General features: G+C 41.8%; 1 protein-coding gene across 4 annotated transcripts in view; it reads left to right on the top strand.

Annotated features, from left to right (window-relative positions):
* Nucleotides 1-18,666, top strand: part of ZNF451 (zinc finger protein 451) — a 90,247-nt gene that overhangs the window by 4,239 nt on the left and 67,342 nt on the right. For 3 of the 4 annotated variants that reach the window (XM_010818053.4, NM_001192684.1, XM_010818052.4), the window contains exon 3: nucleotides 4,585-4,665. In XM_010818053.4, coding sequence (XP_010816355.1) covers nucleotides 4,585-4,665 — 81 coding nt within the window. Of the gene's footprint in view, nucleotides 1-4,584; nucleotides 4,666-6,087; nucleotides 16,316-18,666 lie in introns of those variants that run through there. The other variant, XM_005223256.5, reaches the window with a different exon arrangement.

Here is an 18,666-nt window from a genome sequence, read left to right as displayed (position 1 = left end):
TAGGCTTCAGTCAAGATGATTGGTGTAGTGTGGAATCATTGAACATGTGGAAATAGGGAAGAAAATCCAGGTATATTTTCATAAATTATTTCAAGGGGTTTTGGACAAATAGGGTGGTTTTTGGCTGAGTGTCTTGGGGTTGTAACTAGCTCAATAAATGTTTGAGCTCATAATATGTTAAGTCCTGAATAAAGTACTTTAGAGCTGCAGAGATTAGCTGTAAATAAATCCTGCTCATAAGTGTCAGTGTTTCAGTGTGAGAGATGAGATAGGGAGGAGGACTTTGTAAATAGTTGTAGGAGAGAGTTCTTTTATAAAAAGTACATGGTGCAAAAAAAAAAAAAGTACATGTGCTATAAAAAAAGACATGATTTTCGGTTTGTTACTTTTGCACAGGGAGCATTTTGTGTTTATATGTGTTTAAAAGGGTAGTTTGAGAAGAAACAAGTCATCAAAATGAGAAAACAATTATGCTTAGTTCTGGAGGATACGTTTTTTGTTTTTGTTTTTTAAATGGAAGAGGAGCAGTTGGGACAGATAGTATGGATTTTGAATTGTGGACTAAATTTGAATTAAAGTAGGCATTTGGGAATCATTTGAAATGTTTGAATCAGGCAGGACTGTAGAAGTTCATTATGTCTGGAACTTTTCTTTGTGTGGGAAAATATATCAATTATTTAGGGTTTCAGATTAGATTTTTGCATCTGTGCTCAAATTCATGTTGTTTGTTTTAGACTGAAGTAGACTATCTGCCTTTTCTGTAGACTGTATTTTAGTATATTGATGTCACTTTTCAGTTAGTAGGTAATTGGTGTTGGCATTGTATGAGAATCAGTTTTCTAATAACAAGATGAAAGCTCTTTTGGAGAAGGAAATGGCAGCCCACTCCAGTATTCTTGCCTGGGAAATCCTATGGGCAGAGGAGTCTGGTGGGCTACAGTCAGGGGGTTGCAAAAGAGTTGGATAGGACTTAGCGACTAACCAGCAACATCATCTCATAGAGGTACAAAATTAAAGAAATAGAAAACAAATTAAAGATGAAAGCTTCTTATTTCTTTAAAAATATTTTTTAAACCTTAGAATATTAAACCGTGTTCCTCAGAACAGAAGCTGTTTTGCTTCTGCCTGTGCTCCTGCCCCTAAATTGTTTGGCCTTGTAATAGAATTCTTTGACTTTGTTACTGATATGGAGGGAAAGAGTTGATAGATGGAACAAATTTAAGAAAAAAAAATACCTTGTGATCGGAGAACCACATGCGTTTATACTTTTTGATATAAGCAGCCAGTGTAAACATAATAAATTACCTTTTCTTAATATTTGTATTATAAACATTACTGTTTGGGGAGAATTAATAACTTATCTTTTGGTCAGTTTTATGAGTTATTCAGAGTTGGGAACAAGAGCAGATAGTCTTTTTGCTCATATTAAAGGAGACAGTAGCTTATCTTATAAGCTTAGGACATAAGTATTGATTTAAAAGTAGTGTGTATACTTTGGACTGGCTCAGAGTTGGTGTGGCCACACAGCCAGCGTTGTGATTACAGAACCAGGGGGCCTCACTTAGTTTTCTCCTGTTACATGGCATAAAAGCCAAGGAGTGGGGGATTGAATGGAACAGTGTACATGGAAAGTTTAGCACCATTGCCTGAATGGGGCTCAGTGACAGATGTTCCCAACTAGAGTGAAATAAATGGAGGGCCAAAGGGTTTTGATTCCTTAGGTTCATTATGATGGAAGCTTGTCCATATCCACTGTAAAAATTAGCTGTAGTGTAGAGTGTTTGTAAGTAGTATTTTCCTTTGGGATAGTTACCTTTTGTTTCTTCTGCTCAGCCTCTTCCTTTTGGGGTCTGAAACACACGCTGTCTTCTTCTACCTGTCTGTCACTTATAACTCCGTAACACGCTTTGAGTAAATGAATAAATGACCCCTGCTTTTTCTCATTTATGGGCCTCAATCCTGATTGTTTTATTCTGCTGGGAATCCTAAGTCGTTGTCGTTGAGTAGTTCAGGAGTGGGCTTGTGTCAGTGTTGTGGCTGACCCCAGTGGGGCATTTCTGCTGCTCTGATCTCTCCTTATTCCTGCCTTTCCTTCTGTTTCTGCAGCTACTTTTTCATCATTTGTGACCATTGTCCTGATGGTGGTGTTTTCTGCCTGTCCCATTGTGCTCTGTGCCCTGTTAGCCTGTCATCTCCCTTTTTTCTCTACCTGCTTTCCCTTCGTGGAAGCTCTGCCCCAGCCTCTGTGTGTTCCTGGTTTCTGGTAGCTCAGGGACTTTCTTGGTGTGCTGTCTCAGTAGGCATGTAATAAAGTTCCTAATGTACATTTCTTGAGGAGAGCAAGCTATTATAGTTTTTCTCCTCCACTACCTTCTTGACTTGACTGTTTGACTTTGACAGTCTTATGACAAGTGGCAGGTTTGGGTCTTAAAGTAGGTGATCCACCTCTGTGATCCCACAGAGGAGAATATTCTTCTTACCCTCTTTTTTTAAATGTCCATTTTTACAGTTTAGGCAGAAATCCTGATTACTTTATCAAGGGGCCCCTGCCCAGTTTTGCTGTCTGGTTTTATCTTAGCGGCTGAATCACCCCTCTGTGGGCTTCCCTTGTGGCTCAGTTGGTAAGGAATCTGCCTGCAATATGGGAGACCTGGATTCGATCTCTGGGTTGGGAAGATCCCCTGGAGAAGGGAAAGGCTACCCACTCCAGTGTTCTGGCCTGGAGAATTCCATGGACTGGATAGTGCTTGGGGTTGCAAAGACTGGATACAACTGAGCAACTTTTCACTTTCACTTTCACCCCACCTGCAGGGAAAGCATTTTCCTGCTTGGGGAGGGATGGAAGCTGGCAGAGAAGCAAGCTGTCTGTAGGACTGGATGCCATGTCTCAGAGAGAGGATCTTTACCTAGATGTTATCCTCTGTCTCCTGACCCCAGGTCTTTTTCTGTTAGTTTTTCAACTGAACATATCACTTTGGCTTCCCAACAGCCATCTTTCCCAACCTGAGAAATCTTTCCCCAGCCCTAATCTCCCCTGTGCTCCTTTCTCTTTTTTCAACATAGACTTTTTGAAAGAATAATCACTCTTGGCCTTTACTCCTCATTTTCTGCTTAATGTTGTAGTCTGACTTGTATGCTCATTACTTTCTTGAAAGTTGCTCTCTCAAAGACATTTTAAAATCTCCTTGTTGCTAAATTCTGTGGCTTTTTTTTTTGGTGCTCAGTATTTTTGGCCACATTTGCATTGATACCTTTTCATTGAGGTTTTCTCTATCTTTAGATTCTTTGGATTTGTGCATTCCTGATTCTCATAGATCTCTGATTACTTAGCTCTTCTTAAATCTTAAAATTCCATCATTTCCTCAAGAACCTCCTTGAATTTCTTCTTTGTCCTCTTTGCCCTCCTTGGTAATATCATAGTTCCAGTTTAGTTCTAGAGTTAATAATTTTCTAGGGGAGCAGCTTTCCAGTCTGCATTTGCAGTAATGTTCCTGTACCCAGACTACAGGCCTGCATTTCCAGCTGTCTGCCAGTTGCCTCTGTCTGCCAGTTGTACATCACCCATTATGGCCAGAAGAATGCCAGCCTTCCATCTCCATATTCCAGATGTATACCTTTTATGTGACTGTTGTGTAGTCATTCAAGCTTGAAATCTTAGAGATAGCTCTGACTTCTTGTTATTGTTTGACTTCTGTTTTTTATAGTTGATTATTTTTTGGTGTTTGTTTCCATCTCACCTTTGTATCCTTTTGTATATGCACCATGAAAGTGAAAGTGTAATCACTCAGTCATGTCCAACTCTTTGCGAGCCCGTGGACTGTAGCCTGCCAGGCTCCTCTGTCCATGTAGTTCTCTAGACAAGGATACTGGAGTGGGTTGCCATTTCCTTCTCCAAGGGTTCTTCCCGACCCAGGGATTGAACCTGGATCTCTTGCATTGTGGGCAGATTCTTTACAGTCTGAAAAAAAAAGCCCTTCCGTTATTTTTGCCATCTCTGCTATTTAGTTTTGCATTGTTATGTGTGGACTGATAAATTATCCTGCTCCTGCTTTTCTTGCTGCCATACTTCTCTGTGTGATTGATGTTATTCCTATCTTAGTATTTATTGATTGCCTTTTGCCTACAGAATAAGATCTAGGCTTTTAAGTCTCATGTTCAAGACTTGGTCTATGGTAGAGTCAGAGTGGATGGAAAGAAAAGATGAAGGAGAGCCAGGTTTGATGCACGACTGCAGAATACAGCCCAGCTTCTAGTCAGAGATCCCCATCTCATCTGAAAAGCATTGGCTTAGAGTGTCTGTGTTCTTGCAGCACCGTTCCCGTGTTACTAATCCTCTCCCCAAGGAGTCGGCATAGTCCCAATACCCTTCGTGGCTTGGGCTCTTTCAGGTTTTATCATTTATTAGTCATGGACTCTGAGCATTTCCCTCTGCATTTGTTCTGATTATTTTGTACCACCCATAAGGTTTCCTCTTCAGAAGAGTTCTCACCAGTCAGTCCCAACATCAACAAAAAGGATTGCCTTAAATGCTAATTTAGCTTGAGTAGCTTTGCATGGTTTGTTAGTTTGTTCGTTCTTTTCTAGGAAGGACCGTTGAGGCCTGTTCTGGAATACATTGACCTGGTCAGCAGTGATGATGATGAGCCCAGCACCTCTCAACGTGAGGTGAGTACATTTAACTTGGGTTTCTTCGCTTTTCATAGTTCAGAGATGTCCTCTAAAGGAAGTCATCAAGTCAATGTTTAGGCGCTGTTGTGCTCTAGGAAACGGCCCATTTCTGTTGGAATAGCCCTGAGAGGTAGTGCAGGGAGTCCTTAGCCTGGAAGTTCTGCTTCTAGCTTTGTTCCTCTACTTTGAGCGAGGATGTGAAAGTATTACATGACACAGGAGTGTCCTAAGCCTTGAAGGTGGTATCTGATGAAAGGGAAATGGAATAAAACTGCAATATTTTTGGCACCCTTTTCCTTTCCTGTCTTTCCTCAGATGCCCTATAGAACTGGATCCTTTTCTTCCAGAACCACGTGGCCACAGAAAATTTATTCTGTTTGGAAGAAAGGCTGTGAGAAGTTCCTTTAGAAATGGATTGTGGGGAAGGCTGCTGGGTCATTTAGGCATCGTCCCTCTAACCGCCTCTCCCCCTCATATTTGGGGTTCTCTCTGAACTGTGGTTTTTTGGTTGTGTGTTTGACCCTTAAACAAATCCTTCCCTTACTCTGAGAACCAAAGTAACTGAGCCGTTTTATCAGTCTTGTCTTGCTTTTTTTTTGTCTTAGCCCGAATTTCTATTACTGGACTGTTTTCTTGATGGATTAGAGGACTCCTGGCTGTGTGTTCAGGGTGGCCTATGATATACAAGGGATTGGGACTGGGACTTACAATCAAAATACCTAGGTTTTAGTTCCCGCTTAGCTCCTTATTATTTTGTGAATTTGGATCAGTAGCCTATCAACTTCGGTTTCTTTATCACATAAGAATAATAACCTACCTCACAGGGTTGTTGTGAGGATGCAATAAGGTTACAAAGCTCCTGAAAACTACAAACTATAGAGGAGAACTGCCCACCTGGAAAATTTTGTTATTTATGGTCAGTGAATGAGAATTTTTAAAGGGACCTAAAAGTGTCTCTGCAATGGGGGACTTTTAGAAATATTTTTTTTTTCTCTTCAGTGGAACTTTTCCATGTTCTCTCTGCCATTATTAACTTCTGCTTATTGTCTTACACATGTTCAATGGGATTTTTAAAAAAACTATTTTCATCAGCAGTCTTGTTACCTCTTATTCTAACATGGAAATAAGCAGCAGGCTAGGATGGCGCCCCTTGAACTGGGCTTGTTTTTGCTCTTTTTTCATAGAGTGCCAGGTTAACGCCAGTAGTTGGTATTGGGCTTTTGGGGTAATGAAACTTGTGGATTTGACTTCTGTGATCCCCTTGCTGACCTGAAGTGGATTGTATGTTTCATTGTTAATTATAATAATTTAAAAAGTTGAGTTCTACTTACTGGACATGCATCTCTGCACTTGAAAGTTAACATATTAAAAGCATATTTTCTTTCTTCCTTGGTTCTCTTGTTCACGTGGATAACCCAGAGAATGCCTGAGTCTAAGGCGCCATCCTCAGAGAGTCGTCGCCCAGAAATGTGCTCTGGCTGCAGGGCTCCTCCTCCCAGTGGAGACAGCAGCTCCTCCTCTGGGCGCTGCGCCAGCAGTCCTCAAAGGATGGTTTCTCACCCTTCTTCCGTTGAGAACCCATTGGAGACCCAGAGAAATGATCACAGTAATTCAGATATTAAGATCTCTGAGACAGAGACACTTGAGCCATCACAGAATTACCAGAGTCTGCCTCCATCTCCACTCCTGGTGCCCCAAGAGTCTATGGCCTCCTCAGAGGTCGAGGAGGGTTTGCCCGTAGAGTCTCCAGCTTCCCAGCACGGGCGGGATGCCCTCCTGTATCTCCAGACACAGGTGGCTGAGATGTCCCGAGTGATACGTGACCTGCAGTCCAGGAGCTGCTTCCGATTTCATCATTCCCGCACAGGTGAGGCCTCCTCGGTTCCTTGGGACATCTCCACCTCCAGAGAAGAACAGATATCCGCAGTCGAAGAAGAGGCTGAGTGCAAGTCCCCCTCGGCCGACGACAAAGGGCAGCCAGCTGACCCGAGTCAGTCCAGCTTCACAGGGCTGTTGAAAAGAATGGAACAGAGAGGTGTTATCAAGAGAGTCACCTTACAGTCAGAAGCAGAACCGTGTGAGGGGAAGCCTGACTGTGTGACCTCCAAGAAGCGCTTGGTCCCTCCGTTGCATCCTCTTCTGAAAATTGCCACCGCGGAGGTTTTCAAAGACCCTGCTGATTGCCATCCCTCTTCTTTCATGGGACACAGGGTGTATCCTGTGGCTAAGGACACCTCTCCTTTCCAGCCAAATCCCCCAGCAGGGGGCCCCATTGTCGAAGCGCTAGAGCACAGCAGGAGAGGAGGCACCACGTCACCCCTGGATTCCACCTCAAAGGAGATGGAGGTCATGGGCTGCAGGTTCTACCATGCTGCTTCCATCGCAGCCCGAGCTGCCAGCTACATGGCCTACATGACGCAGTATCAGCGTAAACTCTGGGAAGACATGGAGGACCTGGTCCATGACCCCGAGTTTGATCGTGGAAAGGCAAGATGTATCATATCTAATGGCATGGATGCAGGCCTCTGGCAGCTGTGTACTACCAGGGACATAATGGACTCTGTGGTCAGAGTTATGGCGATGGCAATAGACTACAGAAGGCAGGCGTGGCTTCGGCTCACATCCCTCACGAAGAAGACCCAGGAGAAAATCTCACACTTGCCCTTTGATGGTACTTGCCTCTTTGGACAAGATGTGAATGCTGTTGTTGCAGAAGAAAACAGTGTGAAAGAAAACGACTATAAAGACCACAGTAAATACTATAACCAGCATCGATGCTTCTACAGTCACGACCAGAAAGCACATTACCACAGTCGCGGGTACTCCCGAGGGGACTGGTACAGACCTCGCAACCACCCCTATAGACACAGAAAAAGGGCAGACTCTCCGGAACGCCATGGGTACAAGAATTAGTGACCCATTCACGGTCTGCAGTGCAGCCACGCACAATGCCCCCTCCCCCACAGGACACTGAATACGTGTCTGGGATGATCACAGCTGACATTGAGTTCTAGACTTTGGGAATGAAGTAGATAATACAGAGACTCGTGCTTTCTTGGCCAAGTGAGCAGTAGAGACTTTGAGTTGGATCGAACAAAGGTTACGCATTATTTCTAGTCCAAAATAAGTCTAGAGGTGGGTCCTCAGGAATCCAAATCCTTTTATGATTAAGGAAAAATATAAAGATTTCTTCCCCCTCAGAAAACTCTCACTGATAAACTGATGGCGAGCAGGTTTTGGATCTGGAAATAACCTATTATCTCTAACACCAGAGGCAGATCATTCATTTTTAGGTCATCAGTGCTTCCTTGTTTAGGCTTCCATTTGTCAGATCGTCACAAAACATCTTTTTGTCCACAGAACGACAAATGTGTTTTAATCTCTCTGTATCAGGGTGATCAGCTCACCAAGTGTCCATACTACTGTCAGTCTCTGTAAGACTTCAGAATCAGCCTTGAAGCTATATGTCAAGAACTGGAATTCAAATCAAAATTTGCCAAATCCAGTCCCTGCCAGTGGTGTGGCTGGATATTCTAGATGGGCTGTGAACACCAGCTGGAAGAAGACTTTCCTGTGATATCTCTGTGGAAACTTTCACAGTAACTGTCTTCACCACCCAGAGCTACACAGAATTAATTATCTGCAGTTGTCACTCCCAAGTCTGTCAAGCATCAACAAGCTGTGAGACCTGATCATGCTGTTCTTGCAGGATAATCTGGACATTTCACCAAGATGACCTTGACTGCTTTCTAAACTTTAAGCTTGATGATTCATCAAGCTCTAAAAACAAAAAAAGAGAGAGATTGCATATTAGTGCCCTGGAAATCAAGGATTTTACACCGTCTCGGCATGCAAAATCTGAACTCTTGAAAGAGCAAGAATTCCAAACATGCCTGATAGTCTGGTCCTCTGATTGTAATAAATGGATGCTATCAGTCTAGATTTTACTGAGAAATCCTTCAGATTCAGAGTGTAACTGTGGATGTAGTAAAAAGTACATTTCACACACTTCCCTTTCTAGATTCCATTAACGATTTCTTGAAAGTCTGAAGTCAAGACTTCAGTGATGTGTTCTTGGTTTTTTCGTCCCTTAACCTAGTCACACTCTACCATGAGAGACAACTTACATTTTTGTTCCCAGCTCTTCGAGGTACTGTTTCTCCATCAGACTGGAACTGACAGCAGATACCTCAGCTAAACATCCTATAGTGTTTTTATCCTGAGGCAGTGGCTGTGTGGTGTCCCAGCCCTTAGACCCTTGTCTTCACAGCGTGACTTCAGAGATGGAGAAGATGCCAAATTGGAGGGGTCTGAATACATCATCCAGTATTATTTGCTTGGCCAAATAGAAAAAAATTTTATCAATAGACTGATAATTTTGTAATTTCTTGGTTTGTTAAGCATCTGCATTTTTTTCTGCTTCCCGTAGTATTTTGGGTCCACTGTTGGTGGACTCCGACACCGTTTTCGCATTCATGTGGTTTCTGTTTCTTGCCTGCATAGTGGTACCTGATGTTTTCCTGGTGGTCCACTTTTTAATGGCTTGTTGGAAGGCCATCCTCTCTCCTCGTCATAACCACCTTCAGCACACTTTTTGTCTGCTTTTTCTTCCTTTCCTTGTGTGTGCTGTAGCAGTCAAAGATGCATATATCCCTACTTGGAAGCTACTTTGTCAGATAATTTCAGGGATAATTTATAATTGATTCTGATTGTCGTATTGGTAGATGAAGCTTAAGTTGCAGTCTTGATAGTTTCCTCTTGGCAAATTTGGTCAGGGCATATTTAGAGTTAACATTTACCTTTAATTTTTCTGTACTTTTCACCAAGTTTTACTAACGTTGTTTGAGGCCCATGCTCAAAGAAGCTGTCCTTCAAACTGAACCCTAGAAGAGCACTGATAACTGGCTGAAAGAACCAAAAGCCTAAGAAATCACACGAAGATGATAATAGTTCACAATATTTGGCCCACTAGCTCAGCGGCCTCACGTGCCCTTGCCGTGACCTTCTAGTTTCTTCTGTGAAAGGATAGCCGTGGGAACTTGAGAGAGAGAAAGACCTTGACACTCCACGATGGCTGCCCGAGGTGTTCCCAGTTAGCTGAGGCTTCTTCACACTGCTCCCGCTTCTCCATTTCTCTCCATCCCTTCCCTGAATTAGGTGCTGGGTCACAAATTTGGTGACTTTTGAGAACTCTTATTTTCCAAAATTTGAACTGGAATTAATGGTGCTTGAAGACCTGACTCTGAGACTGCTCTGGCATTTTCACCTAACCTGCTCTTCCTTTGAAACTTTTTACTTTTAATGGTGTTTAAAAAAGGACGCAATGTAGAATTTACCATTGTAACCAGTTTAAGTGTACCTTGGAGTAGAGTTAGCTGTGTTCACTTCGGTGTATTCCTCCTTTCCTCAGTGCTCACAGAGCAGCATTTCTTTTGTCTTCCTTCTGCGTTATGTTTGTTGCTCCATAGCAACAAGATAAGCAGCATTTCTTTCCCACTGTCTGATTGATACGCCCAAGGACCTCCATAGGTCTTCCCTAAAAATGAAAAAGTATTGAGAAATCATCCAGTTAGTGGTCAGGTAGCTGACTTCTGAAGCACGCGGCCATCTCGTGGGGATGGAGCAGAATGCAGTAGAGTGGGAGCAGGTTTAGTTGGAGGTGATGCGATTGACTGCAGAAGAAGCGATTGACCTGCTTTTTTATTATTGCTATTTTAAAGTCTTTCTCTGGCATACTTGAATGAAGATGATGTTATAAAACTAAAAATGGGGACTTGGTCTAGGGAAACAGCCGCAGTAGTATTTGGAACTCATAATTGGTCAGATAACAGGTTTTCAGGTCACGTCTGCCGTGTGCAAAGCCAAGATCCTCCATCAGGCCAGCCTCTGATGTTTGAACGTCGCTGGGTTTTCTAGGAGGCCTCGCGGTCATCACAGGTTGAGTGATGTGGTGTTCCTGAAAGGGATGCATCTAATGATCCTTCTTTAAAATGTCATTGTTTGACTAGATATAAAATGTATGTGGAAACTAAGATTTCTCGTGTTTACTGTGTGTACACAGAAATACTGTTTCCATTCATTGTTATATGAAGTGCCTTTTTGAATTTTACACTATTGTTTAAAACAACATTTTAATGTCTTGCATGTCGCTGGTGATATTTATGTGAATTCTGTATAGTGCTTTTTTTATCTTATAGTTTATGCCTCATCTGTACAATTGCACTATCTAAGGGTACTCTCCTTCTGAATGTTACTTTATTTTCATTACAGCACTGTTGATGCATTTCAGAAGGACTTGTAGAGTATGTCCCCCCGCCTTTATTTAAATAACTTAGCAGTAGCTATTTTAGTTACTAGTGATTGGCTCAGTTTTCTGGGCATTGAGGCAGCTTTGTTTTCTGTCTCTAGGTTCTAGGTTTCTGATTGAAGCATTTGTCTTATGTCTAACCTTGTTCATAGCCATAGTAACACAGCTCATTTGTAAGTGGGTGTGTTGCTTGGTAATAAGAAACAAAGATATTTGGAAATTAAAGTATATTTGTTGACACTTTATCTTTTTTTTTCAGACTGTGTGACAGCTTATCAGTGTAATTGCATTTAAACTTATTATTATGATTTACTGTGTGACAGCTTCTTTATGTATTATTACATTTATTTACCTAGCCCTCAAAATAATATTTTGAGGAGAGCATAAACTCAGGCTACTTGGGTACTATTTAGTATATTACATTATGTTACATTACCATTATACTAATAATTTACTGAATGATGCCTAAGTGTCCTGATTGATAATGTCCTTAAAGGCCTGCTCCATCCAGGATAACCTCTCAGGTACTGTAAACAGGAGGTTGGAATCAGCACAGTCCAGAATCTCTTCTAGCTATAAACTTGGATACAGAGTTAAATGACATGGATGAACAAAGTTAAACGCCACATTCAGTATTCTTGAGGATACACTTAATTGACTGGGATTCTGGTGAAGGTTAGAAATTAAGGATTAGATCTTTGCAGAAATAGTTTAAAGACTGCAATAACTGAAAACTTTTTTTTTTAATGGCGTGAGGCATGTTTTGCCCAGACTTGCACTGTTCAGGTTTCCTTATCTTTTGAAAGATGCCATTCTTAGTGGCTGGTCCTGTAATTGACTGTCAGATCTGTATGTCTCTCCTGCCTGTCATTACCCGCTTAGTTGTTTCTCCACATATAACTAGTTTTGTAAACTTAAAATATGTTGTGGAATTTCTCTTCCTGGATGAGTGCTGAGAATATTGTTTTATTAAGTCTTTTTTTCTTGTATTGATTAGTGGGGTGGTACTTTTGTATTACTTTTCTTTTCATCTGCTTGACTTTATAGGGATGAAAACCTTTTTTGTAGTAGTGTTCAGTGCCATTGAGATATTACTGGAGATTATTTGAGTTTCTCGTGTGATATATCAGGAAGTGATCACAGGCCAAACATGTATGTCGTTTTGATGTTAGCATCTCAGTTATTCTTTGTATTGATCTTTTCTTTCCCTTTATGTAAACCTCTTCTTAAAAGGATGTCTTATCTTCCTTAATCTCTTGATGTAGATTATATTTTTTATTCTGCCAATCTCTACTAACCAGGATTTTCATGTGGTTTTGTATGTTTAAATGCAATGCCTTCAGCATTATTTTAAGAGGTTTTCTAGTTCTCTCTTAAAAATGTCTTTTTCTTAAAAAAATAAAAGTAGCCAATTCAGTCTCATACTACTCATTGGCTATTGAATTTCCTCAGTTTTTAATGCCTTCTTATTTCCTGATAGTACTATTTTCTCATTTCTGTATAGTCTTCACATGCATGTATTGCTATACGTAATTTGTGGTCAGTTGCATCTTTTCTCTCTTACCAGAAATTTTAAGTTCATCATCATGAACTTACAGCACCGCTGTCACATGTACTGTGTGTGTGTGTGTTGAGTCACTGAGTGTCCGACTCTGCAGCCCCATGGACTGTAGCCCGCCAGGCTCCTCTGTCCATGGGGATCCTCTGTCCAAGCTCCTCTGTCCGGGCCATTTCCTTCTCCAGGGGATCTTCCCAACGCATGGGTTAAACCCGAGACTCCTGCATTGGCAGGTGGATTCTTTACCACTGAACCACTAGGGAAGCCCTGACATATTTAATACCATATCTTAATCGGTTTTCTCTAGGTTGTAAACGCTTTACTGGTTTTGTCATGTTAACTGTCTATTTCAAATGATCTGTTGGATTTTCTGATGTCTTGTCAATTCAGTAAGAGTTCTCAGGTTGTCTGTAGTTTTTTTTAGGACTTTGGAGATCTCTCAAGTTGCATTGTGTTTTCTGATATTCCTGAGCAGTATGTTTCTTGGTAGAAGTGATTGTAAATGCATTGTATCTGGTAATTAAAAAAAATCCTTTGACTTTAAATGCTTCAAGTGTTATCTTATAGGTTCTGTTGGTGGTCCCTTTGTAAGAATTTCATAGCTATTTTTTCCCCATGAGCTATCCTATGCTTTCTGTTTCCTTTCATTACCCATAAAAGTGGCTCTATCAAGCATTCAGTTTTAAGGGCTACAGTTAGACCTCTTGTTAACTCTTGCTTTTATCTGTAATGCCTGTGTTTCACACTTCCTTGACGTGCTAAAAGCGTTATGTCTGAGATCCGTGTATCTATAGTGCTTTTATTTAGTGAGGCAACAGTGGTGTGGGTGATGGGGAAAAAGACATTTTCCAAGTCACTAAACACAGTTTTAAATTTTCAGTTCCATTAAAAAAAAACAGACATTTAATCACAATAAGCTTCTTGCTTTCAAGTGTGTAGCCCATTCCCTTCTGCCTTGGGTAGAACGCAGATAATTTAGTCTCATTTAGATTATTAGCACAGCTGGATGTATGTTGCTTTGTCTAATGGCTTATAACAACTCCTGTTTTCTTTAACTTTTGACAAAAGTTGTATTTGACAGATGTTGGAAGCTCCTTGATAGTATTGGGTATAAAATGTTGTCTCCCTGCCTGGGAAGGAAGTAGAGGGGGGAACCTCCATCAGCAGAGCTTCTGTGTATCAGGCACTGTGCTGGCAGCGGGGACTCTTGAGGTAGAAATGCACCCTTATTTTGCAGATAAGGAAGTGGAACTGAACGTTAAACGATTTGCTCAGGTGGCGGAGCTGAGCTTCGAGTTTGCGCTCTGTTCTTAAAGTCTCCACTCAGCATTGTGCTCGGTGGCCTCTCTCTGTTTTTCAAGGTGCCGCTTAAAGTCTTAACCTCCCTGAGAAGCTAATTTGTCAAACAACTAGCCTTCTCCTTCCCTGGATTTTGTGTTTATGGCTGTACTGTCATCCCTTATAACTTAATGTCTTCATTAAGTAATTCCTGGTTATTTCATTTACCTGATCAGAAACCTTGGTCATAGTTGGACAGTCATGCTCACACTGAGGTTTTGCTGAGGTGGTACTGGTTGTCTTCTGTTTTGTGGATTCCTTATTTGTATCCTGTTCATTGTCAGCACTGATCATCTCCGCCATGGTTCTTGATGCTGTTTTTTTTCTTTGTTGTACCTTTTTTATTTGTTATACTCATTTTGTCTCAGATACATACTTAAAATTTTTTAAAAACTGGTGTCTTGAGGATATTGGCTTAATGAAAGATGGTGGAATGATGTTAAGCACGTAGTGTTTGAATTCCAGAGACCTTGATGTGAATATTAGTAAGTCACTTATTCTCTGAGACTCAGTTTTCCTACTCTCAAATGAGATAATAATGCCTGGAAGTACTTTGGAAACGTCACAGCCTGATATAAATTGCCTTTCTTTAGTGGTTATACTGTTTTTGCCCACATTTATAGATTTCTCATAACCATGGGATGGTATTAATACAGATTCTCTTGAAGATGTATTTAATAGTATGTAATAGTTCATGTCGTCACATCATGCTTCCCTCTTTATGGTTTTTTAAGGCTGAAATATTAAGCTGCATATTATACAAGTCCAACAGTGGATTAAGGTATTGAGAGATGTATTTAAAGTAAAACAGTCTCTTAAGTGCAAGCTAAGAAATGCTCATAATCAACAACAAGAAAAAAATTAAAAAGAATGTAGAATGAAGAGCTAGGATGTGTACGTATATGTATACAATTTTTGATGGATGGTATTTTGTCTTTTTGTGTCTCTGATAGAAACAATCTTTTTATTTGTAAACATCTTCAAAACCTGTTATATGCAGGCAGACCCTGAGGAAGGTCTGTGGGTACTGTGAATTGTTAAGAAATGGTCTGTTCTCTTCAGAAGAGAAGGAAATGCCAACACAATGTAGTTGTCCTGTTAGAGGAACGACTGTGGTGAGACTGGGGCAAAAGAGGGCTGTCTGCAGGGCCCAGGGAAGCTTTTCTTTACCAGATGCTTGAGCTGAGGCTGGAATGTGACTAGAGAAGAGTGAGTGGAGCCAGTGGAGGAGCAGGAGCCAGGCATCAGGTGAAGGCGCCAGTTGTGTGCACAGTGCGGGGCACACGGCGTCTCTGCTTTCAGAACCGCGGAGAACCGCCTTAATGGGCACAGTTGAGGAGATCGGGTTGAAGAAGGATAAATTCCCCATGAGAATGTATTGGTTCTTACGTGTTCAAAGTGTACTAAGATGTATGCTGCTGCTAAGTCACTTCAGTCGTGTCCGACTCTGTGCGACCCCATAGACGGCAGCCCACCAGGCTCCCCCGTCCCTGGGATTCTCCAGGCAAGAACACTGGAGTGGGGTGCCATTCCTATGGACATTTAATTCCTTTTCTCCCTTAGACTGAGCCGAAGGAAGGCTCTCAGATAGTGCAGCAGTCACCCACAAGGTTCTGGCGCTGACCGCGAGCAGCGGCGGGGGTGAGCCGGGAGCCACCCCCGGGGAGGCCGCCCCTTCCATGTAGGCCAGTGCCTGCAGGGCCAGCTGGGGGCCACAGTCCCCATGTGGCTCGCTCCCTGTGCCCTGGCCTGCAGATGACCTGAGGTGCGCTTGGGGAGGGAGAGTACTTGTTCAGAATGTAGCTTCGCTGGCGGTTTGAAGCAGGGACTGCGCCTTGTGCCGGTGGTATCTCCAGCAGCACCTGGAGGACACTCTGTCAGCTTCCTTTTTGTCTTTTCCTCTGCTTTGGATTTCTTTCCCTGTTCTGGTTGCCCCTTTGACCTCTTCTCTCCTCTCCTCAGTTCTCCCTTTTCAGTACAGTGCCAGAGGTAGAGCAGTGGCCCTCAGGACTGAAGCATTCTTAACTCCCTTTTGCTTTGTTACAACTTCGTAGTAGGAGACGCTTAGAAATTCTCCGAAGTTCCGAGGTGGTTTTGGGGGGTTTGGGGGGTGGGTCCTGTATCAAAAGAGAATCAGTCATTCTTCCTGGGAGGGGAATTTTATAAATACAGATACTGGTGATTAACCAAAAGACAAGGTAGGAAGAAGCTTTTTGAACAGGTTTGATAGTACGGCCTTCTTCACCGAGTAGTACTTTACAGAATATGGTGTATCTGTATGTGTGTTTTAAGACTTGTTCATATAAGGCGTATGTTCCATGTACTTTGTAAACAATAGTTTGGGGGTGGGAAGGAAGTTGCTTTGTACAACAGGATTGTTTCTTGGGTTTAAAGCTTTGCTGCTGGAGTTGGTAAATAAATATTGTACTGCTTTGCTGTGTTTATTTCTTCTGCTCTGTCTGTATTTGAATATAACATTCTTGAGAAAAATTGTTGCTTTTCAAGATGTTATTTGGGAGTATAGCTTCAGGTACAAGATAGGTACAAGGGGATTCTGGTAAACAGAACTTACTCTGGGGGTATAAAGCTCATGAGACCAAACCATGGACCCAAACTTTGAAGGACTGATCAGTGAGAAGCAGGCTTTGAAACTGGAGTTTGTGTGAAGTAAGGCATTGTTTCAGGAATTCTCTTCAGCCTGTTGAACTGAGAATGACTTGCCCTAATTCCTGATTAATGTGTTTCTGTTATGTTTGGGCAATAATGTAATGCAGTCATTGTACTTCTAGAGACGAAAAAAACCCAGAGGGAAAAAGTTAAATACAATTTACTAAGAAGATTATGTTCCTTTTAGAGACAAAATTTCCACCTGCTTTTGTGAAGGATAGATGTTAAACTTATATTTTTAAAAGGTAAAAAGTAGTGATTTAAACCAAATCCATTGCATTTCCGCTGGGGAAGGAAATGGCCGCCTACTCCAGTGTTCTTGCCTAGAGAATCCTGTGGAGAGGAGCCTGGTGGGCTGCTGTCCATAGTGTCGCACAGAGTAAGACACGACTGAAACGACTTAGCATACATGCATGCATTGCATTTCCAAACAGAAGGTTGAAATCGTCAACACTTTTTGTTGTTCACTACGTTAACAGTTTTATTGCGTATTCTGACGTAGAAATATTTGAAAACAGTTTAGAAAAGGAAAAAGTCCCTCTAGACAGAAATAAATACTGTTAACATTTTAATTTTTAGCTTTCTAGATTTGGTTGCTTCTAAGTATTTTTACCAAAAATAGGATCATTTTCATTTTAAAACAAATACAAGTGATAAGAAAGACATTGAAACGTGTATGTTAGAGCTTCCATGGAAAGGTGGGATTTTTGTGCTGTGTCATTCGCCTGTTTAATGATTTTGCAGTTCATATAGCAGGTCACAGTTTCATAGCAACGCTAGAAATTTTAAGTTCCCAGGAAATTTTTGTTAGCTCGTTAAACTGATTAGTATATGAAAGTATTAATTTCTTCGGTAAAATTTTTGCCTAAATAGTGGAATTCTCATTGGACATGATTCCTGATGATCTTTTATGAGCTAAGTTCATAAAAGTTATGAGTTCATAGTCAGAACTGATTTCAAGTTCAGCTGAACTGATTTCAAGTTTGAAGCAGTGTATTCATCTGTAGCAAAAAGAAAGATCAGGACAGTGTAGCTAGTTTTTAACAAGGTTAAGTTTATTCATTAAGGAAACTTCTGAGGGAGGTTTTGAAGTATTAGCTTGAATATGTGTCTTAATTCTTAGGAAATAAAGACACAAATTGATACTGGTTCCCTTTTGAAAACACCCTTACTTGATAAAATGTGCTCAGTACTGTCCATCTCTTTGTGACCGCATAGACTGTAGCTTACCAAGCTCCTCTGTCCATGGAATTTTTTAGGCAAGAATACTGGAGAGGATTACCATTTCCTACTCCAGGGTACCTTCCCGGCCCAGGGACCACCCTGTGTCTCTTTGCACCTCCTGCACTGACAGGCAGCCCCTTGACCACTGTGGCACCTGGGAAGCCCCCGTACTCTGTTAGCCGGAAGAGAGAGGAGGGATGTGGCAGAATGAGGGCCCCCGCCGTCAGGCTTTGCTCCCTCCCTTGCCCCTGCCCGAGTTAGGAGACCCGCCACTGAACCCCACTACTGCAGATCAGATGTCAGGAGAAAGCCCTCTTCCTGTCCTGCCCAGGCTGTATGTTTTTAGACTTGGAATTTTGATGGTAACTACCAAACTCCATTAAAAGATAAACATTATCTTCTAGAGCAGAAGAATTCTTGCTTACTGTCTCCTGTATAGGTTTATCTTTTGTGGATATGTGCACTCAGATTTAACCAGTATCCTTAGTCTGCTACCATTTCTAGGACACAACTCAGATTTGCTTTGTGTGTGAGAGGTCTCCTGGCGTCCGGGGTGAGCATCGACGGGCTGCAGGGGCAGGCCACGGGAACCTGGCTTCCGAGGCTCTGCAGCAGTCTCTTCCTTCCTCAGTGTGGCCCTCATTCTGTAACCTTCCAGCTCCTCCATGGATTTGTATGTCAGACTGTGTCACTGGAATCATACCTCTGGTTCTCACTTTTAGTTTAAAAAGTTTTTTCATAGGGACTAACTAGAATCTGCTTTTTCTGGTGTTGAAACTTTCTTCTTAATTCTGTTAGGACCCTACACAGCTTCCCTAGTGGGACGGGGTGGGTATGGAAGAAAAACTGACTCAGATGTAAGGTGTTGACAAACAGGGACTTTCCTGGTGGTCCAGTGGTTAAG

This window comes from Bos taurus, chromosome 23 (assembly GCF_002263795.3).
Source record: "Bos taurus isolate L1 Dominette 01449 registration number 42190680 breed Hereford chromosome 23, ARS-UCD2.0, whole genome shotgun sequence".
NCBI lineage: Eukaryota > Metazoa > Chordata > Mammalia > Artiodactyla > Bovidae > Bos > Bos taurus.
The sequence above is the reverse complement of the archived record's forward strand: the minus strand, read 5'-3'. Positions and strand labels throughout refer to the sequence as shown.